The sequence below is a fragment of the Canis lupus genome, chromosome 37 (assembly GCF_003254725.2).
Source record: "Canis lupus dingo isolate Sandy chromosome 37, ASM325472v2, whole genome shotgun sequence".
Lineage (NCBI taxonomy): Eukaryota > Metazoa > Chordata > Mammalia > Carnivora > Canidae > Canis > Canis lupus.
Window position 1 is genome coordinate 10018185 of NC_064279.1, and position 22442 is coordinate 10040626.

At 40.1% G+C, this 22442-nt stretch overlaps 1 protein-coding gene across 1 annotated transcript in view; it reads left to right on the forward strand.

Annotated features, from left to right (window-relative positions):
* The first annotated feature begins 622 nt into the window (after window positions 1-622).
* LOC112656803 (aldehyde oxidase) overlaps window positions 623-22442 on the forward strand; it is a 76054-nt gene continuing 54234 nt past the window's right edge. Inside the window, 10 exon segments of the mRNA XM_049106447.1 lie at window positions 623-679; window positions 7682-7733; window positions 9754-9850; window positions 12011-12119; window positions 13589-13655; window positions 13658-13714; window positions 15633-15707; window positions 20317-20408; window positions 21343-21423; window positions 22228-22372. Coding sequence (XP_048962404.1) covers window positions 623-679; window positions 7682-7733; window positions 9754-9850; window positions 12011-12119; window positions 13589-13655; window positions 13658-13714; window positions 15633-15707; window positions 20317-20408; window positions 21343-21423; window positions 22228-22372 — 832 coding nt within the window.

Genomic DNA, 22442 nt, shown 5'->3' on the forward strand with positions numbered 1-22442 from the left:
GACCCCTCCCCAAGTTCTACAAATTCTAGGCCCCCTAAAACCTGCGTGGGCTCCACACTGGGTAACAGCAGCTTGTTTTTCCTGATCTGTGTGAAGGGGGATTTTAGGATCCTCTCTGAGGGCTACTAGGAGAGTCAGTATGGCAGTGGGATGCAGTGTTAGCAACATGACACTCTTTCTTTGCATGACTGAATGGCCAGGACGTAAAACTCTGGCCCTTTTATTTAGACAAGCAAAGATTGGATTCCAGCTGTCTTACTGAGATGCCCGAAACTTTTGGAGCCCAGTTCCTCTATTAAAAGGGAATACTGGGATCCCTGGGTGGCGCAGCGGTTTGGCGCCTGCCTTTGGCCCAGGGCGCGATCCTGGAGACCCAGGATCGAATCCCACGTCAGGCTCCCGGTGCATGGAGCCTGCTTCTCCCTCTGCCTGTGTCTCTGCCTCTCTCTCTCTCTCTCTGTATGACTATCATAAATAAAATAAAAAAAATAAATAAATAAATAAAAGGGAATACTTACTACTTAGATCAGAGTGAGAATGAGTCTTTAACTGGTTTCTTAAGGGTCTACTCTGTAAGGCAGTGTTCCGGGGTTCTCAGGGGGTGCAACTGAGCGTAGAAACGATGAAGTCCCTGTTTGCATGGAGTTTGCATTGTGCCAGGGAGGCAGACAACAAGCATGTAAGTGAGTGGACATGTGTAAGGTCAGGCAGTAAGAAGTGCTAGGATAGAACATAGAGCCAAGTGAAGGGACAGAGAGTAAACAGGAGCTGATAGTTTATTTTTTTTAAGATTTTATTTATTTTTTTCATGAGAAACATGCAGGCAGAAGGAGAAGCAGGCACCAAGCAGGGAGCCTGATGTGGGACTTGATCCCGGGACTCCAGGGTCACACCTTGGGCTGAAGGCAGGCACTAAACCGCTGAGCCACCCAGGGATCCCAGGAGCTGATAGTTTAAGTGGGATGGATGTTTGGGTCTCTCTGGAAGAATGACAAGTATGAAGTGAGGAGCAAACATTTGGGGGAATGGGGGTGCAAAGATCCTCAGACATGGGGATTTCTGCATGCTAAGGGATAGTAGCAAGGAGGGTAGTGGGGCTGGAGATGTGGCCAGCGGCCAGATTGTTAGGGCTTTGTAGGTGATGGTAAGGGTCCTGATTAAATGTGGAAACTGGTTTCTGAGTCTTACTTCTTCCTTACCCTCCCTCCCCTAGCCCCAAACAAACCGTGGTTGGCTCTTTAACATAATAGCTAACAACAGTTGGTGCTCCATTGGTTTCTAAAAAATAGATAAGCTGGTTCTTATCTATGGGCTCAATTTTATCCATGGGTCAGATGTCCTGTGATCGTTTGGAAAGTACACTCTAAAGATGTCGATTCAATTTTTGTAGTTACCCTTTTAAAAGAAGTCAGGCCACTCTTTCCTGGCAAGCAACCCTGATTGCCACATAGATAAAGTTTATGGTCCAGAGGATGAGGGGCTATTGAGAAAAGTGTGAGAGAGAAACCACCAGGGAAGAGGGGGTTTAATGTCAAACTTGAGGTCCTCTGCCCATTTTTTTGGTCGAATTATTTGGGTTCTTTTGGTGTTGAGTTGTATTAAGTCCTTTATATGTTTCGGATATCAACTCCTTATCAGATCTGTCACTTGCAGATATCTTCTCTCATTCACTTGGTTGCCTTTCTGTTTTGCTGATGGTTTCTTTTGCAATGCAAAAGCTTTTTTTTTTTTTTTTTTTAATTTTGGTGTAGTCTCAGTAGTTTGTTTGCTTTTGTTTTCCTTACCTGAGGAGATATATCTAGAAGAATGCTGTTGAGGTAGATGTCCAAGAGATTACTGCCTGTTTTCTTCTAGGAGTTTTATGGTTTCACATTTTACGTTTAGGTCTTTTATCCATTTTGAGTTTATTTTTGTGTATGTTGTAAGAATTGGTCCACTTTCATTCTTTTGCATGTAGCTGTCCAGTTTTCCCAACACCATATATTGAGAAGACTGTCTTGTCCCCATTGTATATTCTTGCCCTTTCTCCTAGCTTCATTAATCATATAAGCCTGAGTTTATTTCTGGGCTCTATATTCAGTTCTATTGATCTAGGTATCTATTTAGTGCCAGTGCCTTATATTTTGATTGCTACACCTCTGTGATATTTCTTGAAATCTTGGATTGCGATGCCTCCAGCTTTGTTTTTTTTTTCCCCCTCTCAAGATTGCTTTGGCTATTTTAAAATAAGTCATGTAGAGAAAGACAAATGCCATATGGACTCTGAAAAGAAAAGCAAACAAATAAAAACAGATACAGAATCATAAATGTAGAGAACAAACTGGTAGTTCCTAGAAGGGAGAGGGTTGGAGGGATGGGCAAAATAGCTGAAGGAAATTACGTATAAACTGCCAGTCAAAAAATAAATAAGTTGCAGAGATGAAAAGTACAGCAATATTATAACATTGTATGTTGACAGATGGTGACCACACTTATCTTGGTGAGCATTGAGTAATGTATAGAATTGTACAGAAGCCAGTTAGGAGACTCCAGGTGATGTGATGAGCCTCCAGTCTGCTTTTTTTTTTCAAAATCCCCTTAGGTCATCAAACGGTGTTGTCAGGCAGAGTCTAAAGCCATCTGGAAGGAAAGCCTGTGCATATTGGTCAGATATTTCTAGTTGCAGAAAGATTTATGAAATTTTACTTGCTCCATCAGGGGCCCCCAGAACAGGTAACTCACTTAACACAGAGTTTGAGGGAGGAAGAAGCCATAAATAAGTTATACCCCAGATGCAACTCTCTAACACAACTCAAGAACTGAAGCATGTCATTCTACAGGGAGTGAGGCATAGAGGTCAAAGATGTGATGTTTTGGAACTACTTAGTCATGGGTTTGAGTCCCATGCTCTCTGCTCTGCCACTTGGCAGCTCTGTGGCCTCAGGCAGGCTGTTTTAGATCTCTGAGCCTCAGCTCTCCCCTCTGCAAAATGGGGCTAATAACCATAACTTCTCTCATGGAACTGAGGTAAAGAATAAATGCCACGGAGAGTGGCTAGCAGGGTGCTTGGCACACAGTAAGCACTCAATATATAGAAATGGTTATTAATATCTGCACCAGAAAATAACCTGCTTCATGTGCAGAGCCAGACCTGCCTGAAAGTGCGAAGGGGGCTGAAAAGTAGTCATCGAGCATTATTTGCTCAACAAAATGTAGGGTCTTGATATTAGTACAGGAATCTGGAAAGAGCTGTCCATTAGCTAGTTTTCTTTGGGTTCTTGGTCTGCAGAACTGAGAAAGGAAATTTCTGGGATGGTTATAATGATTCAGAGAAATGGGGGGAAGGGGGGCGCAGTGGTGCCTTAGGCAGGAAAAACCAACAATTAAAATGAACTTTAAAGCCACCAAAATCTCAGACAGAAGTGTCCTTGCTGTCTGTCTGCTTGGCCTCCTTCTCTGTTGTAAGGATGCTGAGGGTTATTGCTTTTCTCTACTGGGTCTCACAACATACATCTCTTTCTTCCCTCTCCTTGTGCCTCTCAGTCTTGTCCTTTCACACATATCTCTTTCCCTTTCTTAGTTTCTATTCTTTCACCACTTTCTTGCCCCTCCTCATCTCTCTTCTCTTTCTTCTTTCTGCCTCTGTCTCGGACATGGTGAAGACCCCTCGGGGTCACTAGTCCCTAACCTGGCACAGAGGAAAGTGATTTCTCAATCTTGTGCAATATGACCTTGAAATCTCACAGAGGGCTGATGGAGATACAGAAGGAAAGACTCTGCCCTTACAACACTCCAAGCTATACTGAGCCAGGAACAGGTAATGACCCTGACCCAAGGACTGGCATCATCTCCCCAAACCAGAGTCAGTGAGAGTAACTGTTCCTCATTCCCTTCCCACCCCCAGCCACCAGCTTGGCCTTGATCTCACTGTTTCACTCCAAGACTTGCCAGGACAGGGTGCATGCCATGTCCCTGCGCCTCCCTCCCCCCTCCAAATACCATCCATCAGATCAAGAACAATAAACACATTTCAAGCCAGGGGCACATTGAGCCAGGCTTCAGTCTCTTGACACAAGTACCCAAACAGGCAAGGCCTGCTTCTTCCATTAATTCCTTCCAGAAATATACCAATATCCCTTAAGCCCAAGTGCTCTTCTTTACTATCTAAGCTACCCTAAGATCCTGTTTCATCATTGAAATGGGTCTTCTGTAAAATTTGCCATTGCATGTACTAGTTAGGATTACTTTCAACTGTGAATGGCACAAACTCAGAACTAACAGTGGTTCAAACAAGATACAAATCGTTTTTGCTTTACATAAAAGGATGTCTTGGGGCTGGACCAGAAGCTTCATGATGTCATCTGAGACCCAGATTTCTTCTCTCTTTTTCTTCTGCTGCCATTAATATATTGCCTCATGGTCTAAGATACCTGCTGGAGTTCTAGCCATTTTGTCCCTTTTCCAGACAGCACGAAGGAAGAAAGGGAAAATGCATGCTGGGATAGACAACAACAGTTTCTGTCGTCATACTTGGCACTTCTGTTTTTCTTGCTTCTCTTCTGTTGAGATGCCCCAAGACTGTGAGAAATCCTTCATCTCTCCTCAGTATTCTCATGGCAAATTGCATGCATCATGATCATTTATTAAAGTTAATTAATACATATTATGTTCCTATGATATATCCCCAGCACCTAGCTCGGTGTTTGATACAAAGAAGAATAATAGAAGGTGGTGCTCCCAGGATCAAGAGAGGCTTATACACACACAGATGATTAGATGATTATGATGCAGGATACAGTTCTGTCCCTCAATTCCGATATGTGGGTGGTTTCTCCCCACAGCATCAAGTAATTCCCTACTCTTGAGCATTTTGCAATTCAACTCAATCCTTACACTATCTACCCAGAGACAGCATCAAATTCTGTTATGGGTTCAGTCCCACAAGAATGTCCCTCCTGCCCTCAGATGCCAATCACAAGTCCAGGTTGTTACCTGAAACTTCTGACTGACAGGCTATAAATCAGATTTTCACAGCCTCCTCCTTAGGCTTGATTAATTTGCTAGAGTGGCTCACAGAACTCAGGTAACCAGTTTAGTCACTTGATTACTGGTTCATTACTAAGAGTATTAAAGGATATGAATCAGGGGCACCTGGATGGCTCAGTTGGTTTAGCATCTACCTTTGGCTCAGGTCATGATCCCAGGGTCCTGGGATGGAGTCCTGCATTGGGGTCCCTGCTTAGCAGAGAGTCTACTTCTCCCCCCACCACTCCCCCGTTCATGCTTATACTCTCTCTCTTTCTCCGAAATAAATAAATAAATAAATAAATAAATAAATAAATAAATAAATATTTTTTAAAAAAATAAAGGATATATATCTATAGCCAGATGAAGATATAGGATGAGATCCAGAACAAAGGAGCCTGAGCCTGTGGATTTGAGGCCTGGCACAGGTAACAGATGGGTGTGTTCTGGTTCACCAACCTGAAACCTCTCTAAATCCATCCTTTTTGGGCTTTTATGGGGGCTTCATTACACAGGCATGACTGATTAAATCATTGGCCATTGGTTCCTCTCCCCTTTCTGAAAGTTCCAACCCTTTAATCATATGGTTGGTTCTTCTGGCAACCAGCCCGCATTAGTTTAATTCCAGAAGTTACACTATTAATATAATATGACCACACTCAACACAGGAAATTTCAGGACTTTTAGGAACTGTGTGTCAGGAACAGTGACTGAAGACTGAATATGTATTCCTAATTATAATTCACAATGTCACATGGAGTACAAAATTTAATGACAGATGTGTGGACATTGGCCATAGGAGCACAGAGGAAGCTGGTTACCTGGAGCAGAGAATGGAAAGGTATATTAGATGGCAGCACCCCCACAGAAGAGAACATTTGAGCATGGCTTTGAATGACATACAAAATTCTGCCAAGTGAAGAAGATAGGAAGAACTTTAAGAAGGAATCCTATATCCTTAAATGTAGTTAGGGGTAAAAGTCCTGTGGGCCCAGCCAGTTCTCCCATTGTTCAAGATACATGGGTTGAGTGGCAGGAGAAGGTGGGCATCTGTCAAAAAGGCCTTGTAGGCTATGCCACAGAGTTTGAATTTCTTCTTGTATTCCAGGAACTCTTGAACATAAATATCACTAAGACCCATACAGTGTGCTCATTAATGATGCATATTTTCTTGTTCTTTCTCCTAGAAATTCTGATTCCATAGGGATTTCATTTTAACAGGTGCCTTGAATGATTCAGGAATTCCCAGTGTGGTGGTTTGGCAGCCAGGAGGCAGTGTTGAATTATAGCAAATGCAGATGATCAGACTTGGATTTTACAGAGGTCATTCCAGTAGTGGTATGAAGAGTGGCATTGTGAGTGCCAGGAATGGAGGCAGGAGACATATTAGGCAGCTCTGACAATTGTTCAGGCAAGAGGTAATAAGTGTTGATCCTGAGGAGTGACAGTAGAAGTGAAGGGTGTTTAGAGAATTATTTTGGAAGTATCAGTGACATGACTTGGTGACACTGATTGTGATGGATTGAAAGAAATAGAAAGTTGAAAATAGCTCAGGTTTTTAAGCTTGGATGACTTAGCAGATGGTAAGGCTATTAAACAAGTTAGTGAAAAGAAGGGAAAGAGTAAGTTTGGGAAATAAAGAGTTTCATTTGAATATGAATATTCATGTTAAGTTGGGGATGCCTGGAGGGGCACTTTTTTGTATTACAGTATGGGTATGCATACTCTCCCCAGAAACACACAATCATACCTCTCACTATATTGCAGATTCCTCTAGGGCACAGATCTGACATTGGTAGTTGGCAACTTCACTTTCCCTGGCATATGGCCACTTAGAATTGAGGGTGAGGAGACATCCACAGAATAAGCATATGTCCCCTCCTCACCCAATTCCCAAAAAGGTAGCAGTATAACATGGTGAAAGATGAACTCTACTTCTGAGACTGTGAAGCAAATTATGATTCTCTTTGTTCTGTGACTCTAAAAGAAATCCAAAGTTTTCATCCAAAAAGAGAAAACCTGATCATTTTGGGAAACATAACCAATCATGACATTTCAATCTGCTGCTGTTCTATTGCTGTGCTGCTAGGCTGCCCACACAAACCTGCTTCTTAAGTATATCGTTCTTGCACATCTTTGTATTACTTGGCATATACATTTTATCTTCTCTCTTGTTTCTTTGACTTGGGAGTCACTGGTTGATTGTGTTCTCTTTCTGAAAACTGTAATTCTTTGAACATGATAAATAAGATTTTTAAAAAATTATATTAGTATCTCTGGGGCTATTCTTTCCCAGCATCCACCCCCTACTTCTTTCTTCCATATTCTTTTCTACTAATATCTTTTCCCTGTTTCAGACTTTCTAAGAGAAGCTGGACGGGAAACAGTAGTATTCTGTTGGTAGAAACAACCGCTGCCTTAGCAAACAGCGATGATTCAGGACCAAGGACAGTGGCAACCTGGTGGTGGGGCTCAAGATTTTGACTTTACACTTATGAGAGATGATTTGTGTATCACAGGTGTTCCATAAACATTAAATCAAATTGAAAATGTGAGTAGAAGAGTTGATTAATGTACATTTCCAACAAATAAGTGTGAGCTTGCCGATGTGAATATCACACAAGCTCTCTCGGCTTTATGTACATAACTCTTCTTTTCCGTCTGGTACAGGTGATAGAAAAAAAATGTTGATCCTGAAACAATGCTGTTACCACGGCTGAGGAAGAAGTGTATCCTTTTCTATGCTTTGAGTGTGCGCATGTGTGTGTATAGTACTGATATCCTTAGTAGGTGATATTTCAAATATCTTTTTAGAGCCATATTCCCTACCATTATGGTTTTATGTTCTTCTTTAAGAAAGTTTAGTTTTAGTTTTGCAGGCACTGCACAATTTGGCTGTCAGAAGAGCCAGATTCTTTCTAATATATGTTTTGGCACCAAATACATTGTATAAAATAGAGAAGCTAGCAGTGGGAATTATAGCAAATCTTAAAAGGGCTTAATTAAGCATCCTTTAGAACTAAGAGTCACAATATTGACATTCTATCTTCAAGAACTAATCATCATGCCCATTAGGAAAAAAAAAAAGAGCACAGAAATCTCCTGAAATGAAAGTTAAAGAACCATGGAGAACTTAAACCTGAAAATGTTACCTTAGAAAAACTTTCTAAATGAAAGTCATGTAAGGAATGGGTTCTTAGCCTGCTATTCATGAACTCCAGTGGACTTCCTGATGTCTGTATACTCCAGTAAATTACATGCAGAAACATGTGGCAATGGTAATTTCTACATTTTTATTCCCTCTCAAGAGATTGAGACTTCCCAAAGGGTGCACAACTCAAAAAGCATAAATAACTATATTCTGAAAGTCATTCAAGATCTTTGGATATAAAAACAATAAACACTGATTTCCTAGTTATCCATGGTACTAATGTGTAATATTTAAAATTTGGTTCTTGTGAGTAACAGAAAATCCCAAATAGCAGTGAATAAGATAGATGTTAAAAGTTTATTCCTTTTTCATTTTGTTAGTTTTGGTTCTCTTTGAAGCAGACACCCAAAATGGGATTAAATGTGCAAGGGCTGATTTCCTGAGTGAAAGGAAATAGTGAGAGAGTTAGAGAAGGCTGAGGGAGACATTAGACCATAATGCAAGTGCCACCCATGAAGTAGAGAGGATGAGGAGGCTGAGTGGGAGGGTCTAAGGCTGCTGTGCAGTCTAAAGTACATTCATCAAAGCCATTGGGGGTGGCTGACAAGCTCTCCCATGTCTTTCCATAGCACTGAGCCATTGGCAGGGAGCAACCCATGGGAGTCATGGCCTTGATGAAAACTAAGGTGATAGAAATCAAAATGCAACAGCTTGGTTATTTACGCTCCATGTTGAAGGAGGTCTGCAAAACACATTCTCATGGCCGTCACACTCACATAAGGGAATCTCAAAGGTAGGTAAATACCTGGGCTAGTAAAGCAGTGTCATAACCTTATTAGGGAGTCAAGCTCCTTGGATCTTGCTCCCCCACCCTCCTCAGCATGCAGCTTTGTCCTCATGGTCAGAGATGACTAATTGGAGTGTAACCATCATATCTGAACTCCAGAAAATGAGAAGAGGTAAGGGATGAGGAAGGAGGCACCCCTCTCCTTTTGAGGACATTTCTGTCCTAGAAGTCATACATAGCACTACACTAACATCCCATTGGCCAGCATTGTCATTAACCTCACCCACCTGCAGAAGAGGCTGGGAAAATATATTTTTTTATTCTGGAAAACCACATGTGTGGCTGAAAATTGGGGTATCTTTTACCAAAAAAGACTGAGAAAATAGATATGAGGGAACAAGTAGCAGTTTCTGCCATTGGGAAGCAGAGAGGTATAGTCAACATGGATACTAACACACAAATAATTGTTTACAATTTGATGTTTTACTTTGCATAGCATCAAAGATGTAGATAAGGATGAAGACAAATGTGCAATGTACTCATACTTTCAAATAATTGGGCCTTTATATGTACAGACTCTTTTTGAGTTTGGCCCTGTTTTGGCAGTCCAGTTGTTTTGAAACGGAGGAAACTAAATATGATACACAAATGCAAATCAGGAATCTACAAAACTCTAAATAATAACAGCTAAGGTATTATCTGAACTTAACTATATATTCAAGAGTCTTTTTGATGGTGGTGTCCTCTAAGGTCAGAGCTATTCTAAATAGAGAATTTTGGAAAATATATTATCTTTAACTGCTTTTTCCAGTTCAACTCACAGGAACTAAGTATGGCTGTGGAGTGGGAGGCTGTGGTGCCTGCACAGTGATGATATCATCATATAACCCCGTTATCAAGAGGATAAGGTACCTTACAGCCAAGTCCAGATATGGTTGCATTTTTAAAGTCTTGAACTTTGTTTTATTCTCTCACTTGATAAATATGTATGAGCTCCCACTATGTGACAAGAACTGTGCTAGATACTGGGTACAATGACGAACAAGATAGACATGGTCCCCCGAATATGAATGGGTTAGAAAAAACTATATCATCAGGGAGGATAACATATAGTCAAAGAATCCCCTGTTGAAAATTGAAATGCTGTCTGACTCTGTGCTGTCTGGGGAAGAAAGGAAGGGCTGAAATAGCAGTGAAGAATAATGCCATCATCACACTTTTGTGTTACCATTATAGCCTACTAACTGATATCCTTGCTCCCACCCCTGGCCCTCTATTTGGTGAATTCCATACATCAGACAGATCACTTTCAAGTATAAGTCAGATCACCACACTCTCCTATTTAAAAATCACCAATAGTTTCCCATTACATTATCATCTTCTCTTTATGTTTGATATTTATCCTTCTTCAGATTTGCCAAGTTTCTTGGATCTGTGGGTTAAAGTCTTCTATCAGCTTTAGAAATGTCTCAAGCCATCATCTCTTCAAATATTTACTCTTTTCTTTCTCTCCCTCCCTTCTACCCTCCCTCTCCCTCCTTTTTTCCTCCTTCCCTTTTTATTTTCTCTCCCCCTCCTCTCTCTAACTATGCATATCTTAAACCACTGTATATCATTCTACAGATTGCAGATGAAGGCTGAGGATCTGAGCAGTGGTAAGATTTCGGAGATCTGCCTGTATTCCACAGCTAAGTCACCTGCTTCCTGAACTCTCAGTGATCCCTCCCCTGCTTTACAGCCTGGCTGCCTACTTTAGTTCACCTGGAAATTCTCTTTACTCTCCTATCTCACTTCCATGCTTTGGGAGATCTCTTGCAGCCATACCTCCTTGTTTTAGTATCTGGAGGGTGGCAGCTGCCCTACACTCTGTGAAGCCAGAGTGCTTACAGCCTTCTCTTAGTTCTCTTGCTTTTTTCCAAATCTTCCTCATCTAAGAGTCTACATGCCTGGAGAGTTTTTTTGTAACATTCCTTCCCTACCACTAGTTTTACGGTATTACCCTCAGCACTCAGTGAAGTTTGGTGGGGAAGACTTTGGGGACAGTGCAGTTCAGCTTTATATTCAACCCACATTAGAAGTTTGTTGAAAACTGGTGTAGTTTCTCCTTACTCCTACGTATGGCAGATTCCTTCTCCATCCACATCAGTCAGAGATGAGGACATCTGTATCTCAATCTCTTATAAAGGGCTTGCACTTAATGGGGCTTAGTTCGTTTAAGTTTCTTCACATGCTCAGCATCTGATGCATTTTTTAAAAACTATAATTATATAGCTTATATGGCTTGTTTTGGTTTTTAGAATGAAGCCTTGGTTTCTAAATGAAGCCTTACAGTTACCTACCTTGCCTTTCAGCCTGGAATCCTACCATTCCTTCTGTATTCACTATGCTCCAACCTCACTGGCTTCTTTCTGTCCCTCTTTTCTGTCCCTAAACATCCCAAGCTCACTGCTGCCTCAGGGCCTGTGCTTGTTTTGTCCCTCTACCTGGAATATTCGCTCCCAAACCTTTCATGTCTGGCTCCTTCAAATCATTCAGAGTCCAGCAAAAATGTTACATTATCAACCCTCTTTGATCACCTTGTAAATAGCAATGCCTGCCTCACCTCTGCAACTCCTTATTCCCTTTGCCTGTATCAATTTGTTCATAGAACTTCTTACTATCTCAGTTTATATATGTATGTATGGTCTATGTATATATGTATTGTCTATCTTCCTGCAACTAAAATATATATTCTACAAGGCAGGAATTTTATCTGTCTTGTTCACCAATGAATTCCAGTGCCTGGAACTTTGCCTAGCACATAGTAGACACTCAACAAATATTTACATTTAGTTATAAATGAATAATATTCTTCCAATCTTTCTTTTGTGTGTGTATATATGTGGATGAAATACTTATTAGAAACCTGTGTATTTTGCTTCTAAAAAATGTGCATGAGCTGAGGACAGAATGTATTTGCAGAGCCTGAGGCATCATACAAAATCTGCCATATTGGAGGTGCTGGGTGAATGCTCATTCATTTCCCACTAGATACAATGTAATTTGTGCTTCTCTTTTGCATTCTGAAGACATTATGCAGCCAATGCCTGTCTGATCCCCATCTGCTCTCTGTACAGGGTTGCTGTCACCACAATAGAAGGCATAGGAAGCACCAAGGCCAGGATTCATCCTGTTGAGGTGAGGGTGTACTTCTTTCCTCATAGGATTTCTGTGCTTCAAAAAGCATGGCAAGCCACACAAGTTAATGCAGTCGAACAGTCTGAGCTCTGCTGCTTGGCCACTGCCCACCCATACATGAAATTGAGCTCAAGGCCAGGAGTGACACCTGGCGTGTGGATGTTTTATAACTGATTCCTTAGAAAGATGCTTTTGGAAGCCTTCAAGGCATTTTCTTTTGAAAGAAAACTCTGACATTACTGGGTTTGGTTTTTTTTGTTGTTGTTGTTCTAGTTAGATGGGACCTATTCTTCTTACATCTCCCAAATTCAAAGAAACGAGGGCCGTATGCATTGAGGGTTATAATTGCGTCATTTTTTTTTTTTAACAAAATGCAGAGTAACCTCATTTTAAAGCTGGATGAAAATCTCAGCTCCAAAAAATACTTAGTAAATGTAGGACTTGTTCAGAAGACAGATAATTGGAGTTTTTAATAAATTTGGAAGCTTTTTTCCCTAAGGCAGCACCTTGTTAGAACTTTACCTCAAATGAAAGGGCACCTTAGACTCCTGGCTCTTTAAATTATTTATATATTGCCCATAAAAATGCTGTTGCTACTTGTTTTTATCTAGGTTAATGAAGGTCACTTATGGGGAGAAGGATATAAGAGGAAAAAAGATAGGAGCAATATAGAGAATAACTAAACTTCACATTCTCTGGACTTGAAGGAATGTCAGGTCCTGTTTCTGTCCTGTGAAACCTCACTACCTAGAGGGAGCAAATTCTGCTTAGATGCTCTTGTGAGATGTGGCTGTTCTACAGCTGTGAGACATCCTTTCATTTAGTAGTGGCTGCTGAGCGACTGGTGTTGCAATGTTGCCAGAAGACAGATTCCAGAATGGGGTTGTGCCTTTGAAGTTAGACTCCAAAGAGAAAATGCTGGGAAGGAAAAGATTTGATAGAGAAATAGGCAATGTTTCCTTCTTGACTGTTTTCTGGGTTAATGGTTACACTTCGCAAACAACTTCTGTGTGCTCCAGTGATAGGGCAATTGTGGACAGCTAGAAGACTCAGGAGGTTTGGTGTGGTTTGATTTTCTCAACCTGAGTGCAATTTGCTTCACTTCTGTGAGGAACTTAAAGGGGGTAACTTTTATTTCAGTGATTCCCATTCTGGACTATGTATTGAAACCACCAGGGTATATATGCCCATGTTCTTGGTCTGGGCTGCTGCTTGGGCCTTGGAAATTTTAAAGTTCCCTTGGTGATTCTAAAGGATGAGAACCTTTAATGAAATATGAAGACCAGTAATCACAGCCACCTGGTCTGAAGAAAAGGAGACACCTAGGATGAGAAGGAATTTCTAGTCTCTTCTCCAATTTTAATGTGCAAACAAGTTGCCTGGGGATCTTGTCAAAGTGTAAGTTCTGATTCAGTGGATCTGAGTTCGGGCCTAAAGATTCTGCATTTCCAACCTTTCTGTGCTTCCAGGAGAGGATCGCCAGGTGTCATGGCACACAATGTGGGTTCTGTACCCCTGAGATGGTGATGTTCATCTATAATTGCTAGGGAACCATCCCGAGTCCTCTCTGGAACAGTTAACTGATGTCCTTACTGGTAGGTTATATATATATATATATATATATATATATATATATATATATGCTTCTTTATTTTTAAATAATGGTGATGATAAGAGTTGATGTTAGACACTTACCATGTGCCACATGCTGTATTAATGCTATATAAGGATTGTCTCATTTACTATTTATGATACCTTTGTAAGATAGGTATTGTTATTATTCCTGTGTCTTAGGTGGAGACACTGAGGTTTAGAGAATATAATTTATTTAAAGTTGACCACCAGGGGATCCCAGGGTGGCTCAGTGGTTTAACGCCTGCCTTCGGCCCAGGGTGTGATCCTGGAGTCCCAGGACTGAGTCCCACATCGGGCTCCCTGCATGGAGCCTGCCTCTCCTTCTGCCTCTCTCTCTCTCTCTCTCTCTCTCTCCTTCTCCTTCTCCTTCTGCCTCTCTCTCTCTCTATTGAATAAATAAATAAATAAAAATCTTTTAAAAAAAAAGTTGTACCACCAATAGTGAAGAGTTACTGTTTAAGTCAGGATTCAAACAAGATCCACACATTGCACTTGGCTGATATATTTCTTGTCTTTTCTTAATTTATAAAAGTCTCCTCCCTTTTTAAAAAAGATTTTATTTATTCATTTGAGAGAGAGAGAGAAAGAGCATAAGCAGGAGAAGTGACAGAGGAATAGGGAGAAGCAGACTCCCCACTGAGCAGAAAGCCTGGGCTTGATCCCAGGACCCTGAGATCATGACCTCAGCCGAAGGTAGATGCTTAACCAACTGGGCCACCCAGGTGCTCCTGTTTGCTCATTTTTACAAACATTACAGAGCCAGTTTATTCATTTACTCTTTGAAAGGATCCAGTTTTCTCCACATACCATTCTCCTCCACCACTTTCTCTTATGGAGTGGGTGCTCTCAGGATCATATTAGATATCAGAGGGCTCTTGATGAATACAATATAATATCAAAAAGAGTGAGATCTTCTGGTGATATTTATTTCAAATAACTGTCTTTATCCAGTCTAGAGTGATTTTATCAAGTTCAGAAGCTCAGTATGTGCATGGATAGAGGAGGTCTTCATTAACAAGATTCTAAACAGTTTTTTAGAATAATAGCCTCCCAAATCCTATTTCTAGTGAAACTCCCCATGGTTCTATCTGTCTGTTTCCTGCCTCCCAAGTACCGTAGTTCCTGGCCAGAGAACACGAGGTTAAAGCTCATGTGTCTAACTCTTCCACACACATGGAAGATCAGAGCAAGTAGAAGTGAAAAGAGGAGATGCAGCACATGAACTGTCTCTTGCCTGAATTCCTTTAGATCTTCTTATGCATTTGATCTCATGGCTGTTTATAATGTGAACAAGTGACAAGGGGTTTTCAAATCTTAGAGTGCTGAAGACTTCCATGGAGAATTTGTATAGAGTGAAGATTCCTGGGGTTAAACTCTAGATGACTTGCTTCAGTGGCTCTGTTTTCTCAAAAAGACCCCAGATTTGGGGGATGAGGGGGAGAATGTGGGCTCTGGACTACTGTGAGAGAAACTCTACCCTCCTGATTTATTGTAGATAAATTGTGTGCCCAGTTGTTTCAAAAGTTTAACATGTGCCTTTGCTGCTATAAAGTGTCTTTGATCTGTCAACTGAAGCTTAGCTCTTGAATGTGCCTGTAGACCAAGTTTTTAGCTTGAAATCATTGTGTTCTTTGAGTACCTGTCATAAGCAGAAGATATAAAACTGTTTAGAGAGAAAACACAAATAGCTGAGTTGTTCAGCTCTACCTCAGGACTCTCAACCTAATATCCCAAGTTGTTGTTGAAAAAAATCAGACTTTGTAGATTGTATAGACTGAAATGTCAAACAGAGCTTTCTTCTTGGATGGGGTCCTTACTTCCATCATGCATCTGGCAGATTGTGCCTCTCTACTGGGTCACTTAAGTAACACAGTTGAGCTTTTCTCCTTTCGGGTAACCTATGCCGTTGCACAGGATATAGGTCCATAATTGATACATGCAAAACTTTCTGTAAAATAAGTAGAGAGGAACACATTTTTTAAAAATTTATTTATTTATTTATTTATTTATTTATTTATTTATTTATGACACAGAAAGAGAGGGAGTGCACACACGAGCAGGAGCGAGGGCAGGGAAGAGGCAGAGAGAATCCTAAGCAGACTCCCCACTGAATGTGGAGGCTGACAGAAGTCTCAATCCCATGAGCCTGAGATCATGACCCAAGCAACATCAAGAGTTGAATGCTTAATTGACTAAGCTACCCAGGCATCCTGAAAGGAAAGGAACATATTATTGAGTGTATTTTTTTTTTCTAATGAAACAAAGCAGTAGAGATTACCAGGTGTGATGAGGACAAGAACCATTGTTACTAATACAAGGCCTTTCTTATCCAGGGTCTGTAATTGCTGTTTGTTATCTGATCTTGGGCAGGCACTTATTGCCATTCATTGAGCTTGCCCTGATAGTCACACAATGAACACCTAAGCCCTTCGATATTGGGTGTAGATCATTGTTTCCAGAGGTCTTTCCTGATCTGTTTGTGTCAGCTGCCTTGCACCCTGTTGCTTCTGTGTCCCTCTGTGCATGCCTCTATGACAGCAGTGGTTTAATTCTCATTTGCTCTCCCATGTGTCCATCAGACAGTGGGCTGTTTGACAGTGGAGACTGCATCTCCAGAGCTGGTCACCATGCACTGATTGAGTAGCTACCCAGTCACTATTTATTGCATGAATAAATGAATAAACAACTTGGAAATGAGGGACATAAGATTGCCCTTTAGACATTAAACTATGAAATCAATATGTCATAAATAAGAACTGAGTGATGATCATAATAATTGTTAATATAGATCATTAAAATATTAAATCTTATTAATATTGTCAATATTTATTGCTTAGTGCCAGACTTTATTATAAGATTTTTACATATTTTTACTTGTTGAATAATCGCTACTATTTAGATTTTCTCATAAGCTCAGATTTTTTGGAGTTAAAATTTAGAATGGATATGTTTACATAAACATGGTTCTTTTTCATAGGATTTAGCAGTATTGATTCGGTATTAGGCTTCAACTAGTAGTCACCTGTTTTGTTAATAGCTAGTAGAAGAGACTTTACCTCCTGCCTGGGGTTTGCATTTCATCTCCAGCTTCAGCAACTCATTCCAGAAGGCCAGCTCCTTCTGAGGCTGGACCAGCTGCTTTTTCATCAGGTACCAGGCTTGAACTAAGACTTAGATGATAGGGGCAGCCCCCTGGTGGCACAGCGGTTTAGTGCTGCCTGCAGCCCAGGGTGTAATCCTGGAGTCCAGGGATCAAGTCCCACGTCGGGCTCCCTGCATGGAGCCTGCTTCTCCCGCTGCCTGTGTCTCTGCCTCTCTCTGTGTGTGCCTCTCATGAATAAATAAATAAAAATCCTTAAAAAAAAAAAAGACTTAGATGATAGAGGAGTGACATCAGCAAGATGGTGAAATGGGAGTTTTCCACTGGCTTCGTCCCAAAGAACACCAATTTTGACAATCAATTCTGCATAAGAGTGACTTATGGAAGTCCAGAGTCCAGTGGAGAAATCCCATCACACCAATGGAACAAGAGCAATAAATCCAAGATTGTATGCACTGAAGAGAATGAAAGGAACAGTTTCACTTTATCTGCATTATCCTTCCTCCAAAGTGTCATGGTTCAGTGCCAACTCAGACCTTCCTGGCTCACAATTATCTAATGGGAGAACATGAGAGTATGTGAATGGGTATCTAGCTTCCCTAGCTGCGTGGACACTGCCAGAGAGACCCACTTCTTTCTCACCTCATCTCACCTCATGAGGAGTGATGCATAATCTAGGAACAGGGAAAGGTGGGAGGTTAGCAGCCAGGGCTCTGAGAAGGCATCAATAGGACATGGATCTTACTAACCAAGATCAACAAGAAAACACAGAAAGATAATTCAACAAGATCAGGAAAACAATGCATGGACTAAATGAGAGATAGAAATAATTTTAAAAGGAGGCAAACAAATTCTGGAGCTGAAGAATACAATGAAGGGGATCAGGAACAAGACAAGGATGCCCTCTATCACCACTTCTATTCAACCTAGTACTGGAAGTGCTAGTCAAACAATTAGGCAAGATAAAGAAATAAAAAGCATCCAAATTGGGAAGAAAGAAATAACATTGTCTGTACACATGACATGATTTTATGTATAGAAAACCCTGAAGACGCCACCAAAAAAATTGTTAGAACTAATCAATGAATTTAGTAAAGTTGTGGGATATAAAATTAACATACAAAACTCAGTTGTGTTGATATATACTAACAAGCTATCAGAAATGTTAAGAAAACAATCCTATTTACAATAGCATCAAAAACAATAAAATGCTTAAGAATAAAATTAACTGAGGAACTAAAAGACCTGTACACTGAAAACTGTAAGACATTGTTGAAAGAAATTGAGGAAGACAGAAATAAACAGAAAGATATCCCATGCTCATGAATTGGAAGAATTAATATTGTTACAATGTCCATACTACCAAAGCAACCTACAGATTCAATGTAACCCCTAATAAAATTCCACTGGCATTTTTCACACAAATAGAAAAAAAAATCCCAAAATTTGCATGTAACCAAAAAAGACTGAGTGGGCAATGCAGTTTTGAGAAAAAGCAAAACTGGATGCATCACACATCTTTTAAAAAATTTTTTTTTATTTATTTATGATAGTCACAGAGAGAGAGAGAGAGAGAGAGAGAGAGGCAGAGACATAGGCAGAGGGAGAAGCAGGCTCCATGCACCAGGAGCCCGATGTGGGATTCGATCCTGGGTCTCCAGGATCACACCCTGGGCCAAAGGCAGGTGCTAAATCACTGCACCACCCAGGGATCCCACATCACACATCTTGATTTCATACTATTTCACAAAGCTTTAACAATTGAAACAATGTGGCACTGACATAAAACAGACTCACAGACCGGTAACAGAATTGAAAGCCCAGATATAAACTCATGCATATATGGTCAACTAGTCTTTGACAGAGGTGCCAAAAACACAATGGGGAGAGAATAGTCTCTTCAACAAATGTCTTGGGGAAACCTGAATGAAACCATATCCCTATTTTATATCACTCACAAATGAACTTAAAATGTATTAAAGGCCTAAATGTAAGACCATAAATGTGAAACCATAAAACATAGGGGGAAAAATTCCTTGATATTGATCTTGGAAATGGTTTTTGGATAAGAAGCCAAAAGCACTGACAACAAAAGGAAAAATAAAAAAGTGATATTATCTCAAACTAAAAATCTCCTTCACAGTGAAGGAAACAATCAACAAAATAAAAAAGCAGCCTACACAGTGAGAGAAGATATTTGCAAACTACTAACCATAGGGCATTAATATCCAATTATATAAGGAACTCCTGCAACTCAATAGCAAAAATAAAATAAGTAATTTGATTTAAAAATGGGCAAAAGATCTGACTAGACAGTTTTTTTTTTTTAAAAAGACATGCAGATGGTTAACAGGTACTTAAAAAGCATCACTAGTCATCAGGGAAATGTAAATCAAAACCACAGTGAGATACCACACACCTGTTAGGATGGCTATTATCAAAACGTCAAAAGTTAAAAGTTGGCAAGGTTATGGAGAAAGGGGTATCCTTATACACTTTTCATGAGAGTATAAAGTTGTCAAAAGTTGGCAAGGTTATGGAGAAAGGGGTATCCTTATACACTTTTCATGAGAGTATAAAGTTGTACAGCTACTCTGGAAAAAAAGTATGGAATTTCCTCAAAATATTAAATATAGAACCACCATAGGATCTGCAATCCCATTTGGGGGTATATATCTGAAGAAAATGAAATTAGTAACTCAGAGAGATATCTGAACTCCCATATTCATTGCAGCATTATTCACCATAGCCAGGATATGGAAATAACCTAAGGGCCCATCAACAGATGAATGTACACATTCATACACACACACACACACACACACACACACACACACACACACACATACTGCACAGAGGAATATTATTCAGCTGTGAGAAAGTAGGAAATCCTGGCATTTGCAACAACGTGGCTGAATCTAGAGGACACTATGCTAAGTAAAATTAGCCAGATAGAGGAAGACAAATACTGTATGATCTTACTTACATGAAGAATGTAAAAAAGAAAAAAAGTTGGACTCATAGATACAGAGAGTATAATGGTGGTTGCCAGCGGCGGGGGATTGGGAGAATGAGAGATGCTGGTTAAAGGACACAAGCCAAAAAAATTAAAAGAAAAAAAAAAGGACACAAGCCTTCAGTTATAAGGTGAATAAGCTCTGGGAATCTAATTTACAGCATGATGACTATAGTTAATAACACTGTGTTGTGTATTTGAAATATGCTGAGAGAGTAGACCTTAAGTTTTCTCACAACACACACACACACAAGAATGGTAACTATGTGAGATGATGGATGTGTTAATTAACTCGATTTTGGTAATCATTTAATAAAGTATACATATGTAAAACAATCATATTGTGCACTTTAAATATATAATTTTATTTGTCAATTATACCTCAATAAAGCTGAAAAATGGTAGAATCAGCAATAAATTATTGATTATTTGTTTTTGCACCCACTAGACTTCTGGCTGCTGTCAAAGTAAAGAAAATGGGATTTGCCATTTGGATCAAGAAATAAATGAATTACCAGAATTTGAAGAAGTAAATAAGGTCAGTGAAATGTAAATTTTTTTATAAGGTTTTCACAGGACATGAACAGAAACCAACTTACTTTTAGGAAGAATAAATAACTGCCCAAGTTGACTTATCATTTGATGTATTTCAACATGTCCCCTCTCCATTCTCCATCTTCATCCAAAAAAAAAAAAAAATTTCCGAACAACTTTATTCCTCATTCCAGATATTATTCTGGTTCAAGTACAACTATCTATAGAAGAGAAAACATTAAAAAGAAGAAGAAGAAGGAGGAGGAGGAGAAGGAGGAGGAGGAGGAACACATTGATCCTTTAATGTCTCTTAGTTTAGTAATTTTTGTTTAAAAAAAAATAAAAAAATAAAAGCTTTTTCAAGTCTTTTTTCCAGGGCTACTAGAAGCAAAGTGAAGATGTTAGGGAAATGGAAGAACTGGCAGAGGGAGAAGTGATAGGTGGCAATTTGGGGAAAAATTTTTGTGTCAGTGTTGCCTGCCTCCTCTGCTTTCCCAGACTGCAAAGAGAATGTGCAGGAAGTTGAGTTTTGGAGGACCAGTGGCATCTGCACTGAGTTGCTAGAAACTAGGTCTGTATTAGAGCCCTTGACTTAGAACACAGAGATTGTGGCTGGACAGTTGGCTTTTTGTCTGTCTCTGTATGTCTTTCTTCTTTTGACCTCATTCCACAAAGGTTTTTTTTTTTTTAAAGATTTTATTTATTTATTCATGAGAGACACACAGAGAGAGGCAGAGACATAGACAGAGGGAGAAGTGGGCTCCTTGCAGGGAGCCCGATGTGGGACTCAATCCCAGGACCGGGATCACACCCTGAGCTGAAGGCAGACACTTAACCGCTGAGCCACCCAGGCGTCCCTCCACAAAGGATTTAAGGTAGTCAGAGTTACCTGATGACAATAACTCCTGTTACTTTTTTTTTTTTTTTTTTTTTTTAAGACAAGTCCAAAGCTCTTCTCAGAAGAGGAGTTTCTGCCATTGGATCCAACTCAAGAATCGGTTTTTCCTCCAGAGCTAATGGTAAGGCGAATTTGAGCTCATTCTAAAGGAATTCATGCTGAGATGCTTAGGAAGGGTATTTGCTTATGGATCTTCTCAGAAGCTGATTGAGAAATTGGTAACATCCGTCTGCCATGGTTAATCCAAGGTGTAAAGAGTGTGAGACTAGGGCAGCCTGGGTGGCTCAGTGGTTTAGCGCCGCCTTCAGCCCAGGGCCTGATCCTGGAGACCCGGGATCAAGTCCCACATTGGGCCCCCTGCATGGAGCCTGCTTCTCCCTCTGCCTCTCTCTCTCTCTCTCTCGAATAAATAAATAAAATCTTTTTTTAAAAAAAGAGTATGAGACTAAGAGAGAGATGGGTGAATGAGGGTAGAGCCATCATGAGGGGATAGTTGACTGCTAAAAGCAGCAGATTGTATCTATAAGAAAATGTCATGAAATAACATCACAACATTTATAAATGTAGACATGTTTCCTACTTCCATCTTTGTTGAAGTTTATCCTTCCGCAGAATGAGTTTATAAAATTAAGCATATTACAATATTCTGAAATATTTTTTTAATATTCTGAAACATTGAAATGAATTCCTTTGAGATATAAAAGCACCAAAGTAGGTATATAGGAACGGTCTCCAGAAGGAATAGAATATTTTTATGTGTTTAATCTGAACTCTGATTCCTTAGTAAAGCTTTACTCTTAGGTCACTTTTATTTTATTTTTTAGAAAGATCTCCATTTCCTTTCTCTGTTCCTACCAAAATGGGGTAGAGACAGGTGAAAGTGTTGTCATGAGATGATCTTGAGTCCCTCTTGCTTTTTTGACAGATAATGGCTGAGAAACAACCACAAAGGACCAAGATTTTTAGTGGTGATAGAATGATATGGATTTCTCCAGTGACCCTGAAGGAGCTTCTAGAAGCTAAATTCAACTATCCTCAGGCCCCTGTTGTCATGGGAAACACCTCTGTAGGTATGTAGAGCCCCAGGGACCTCTTATGAGGGAATTGAGGAAAAGGACTTTGGAGGAAAGAACCTCATAT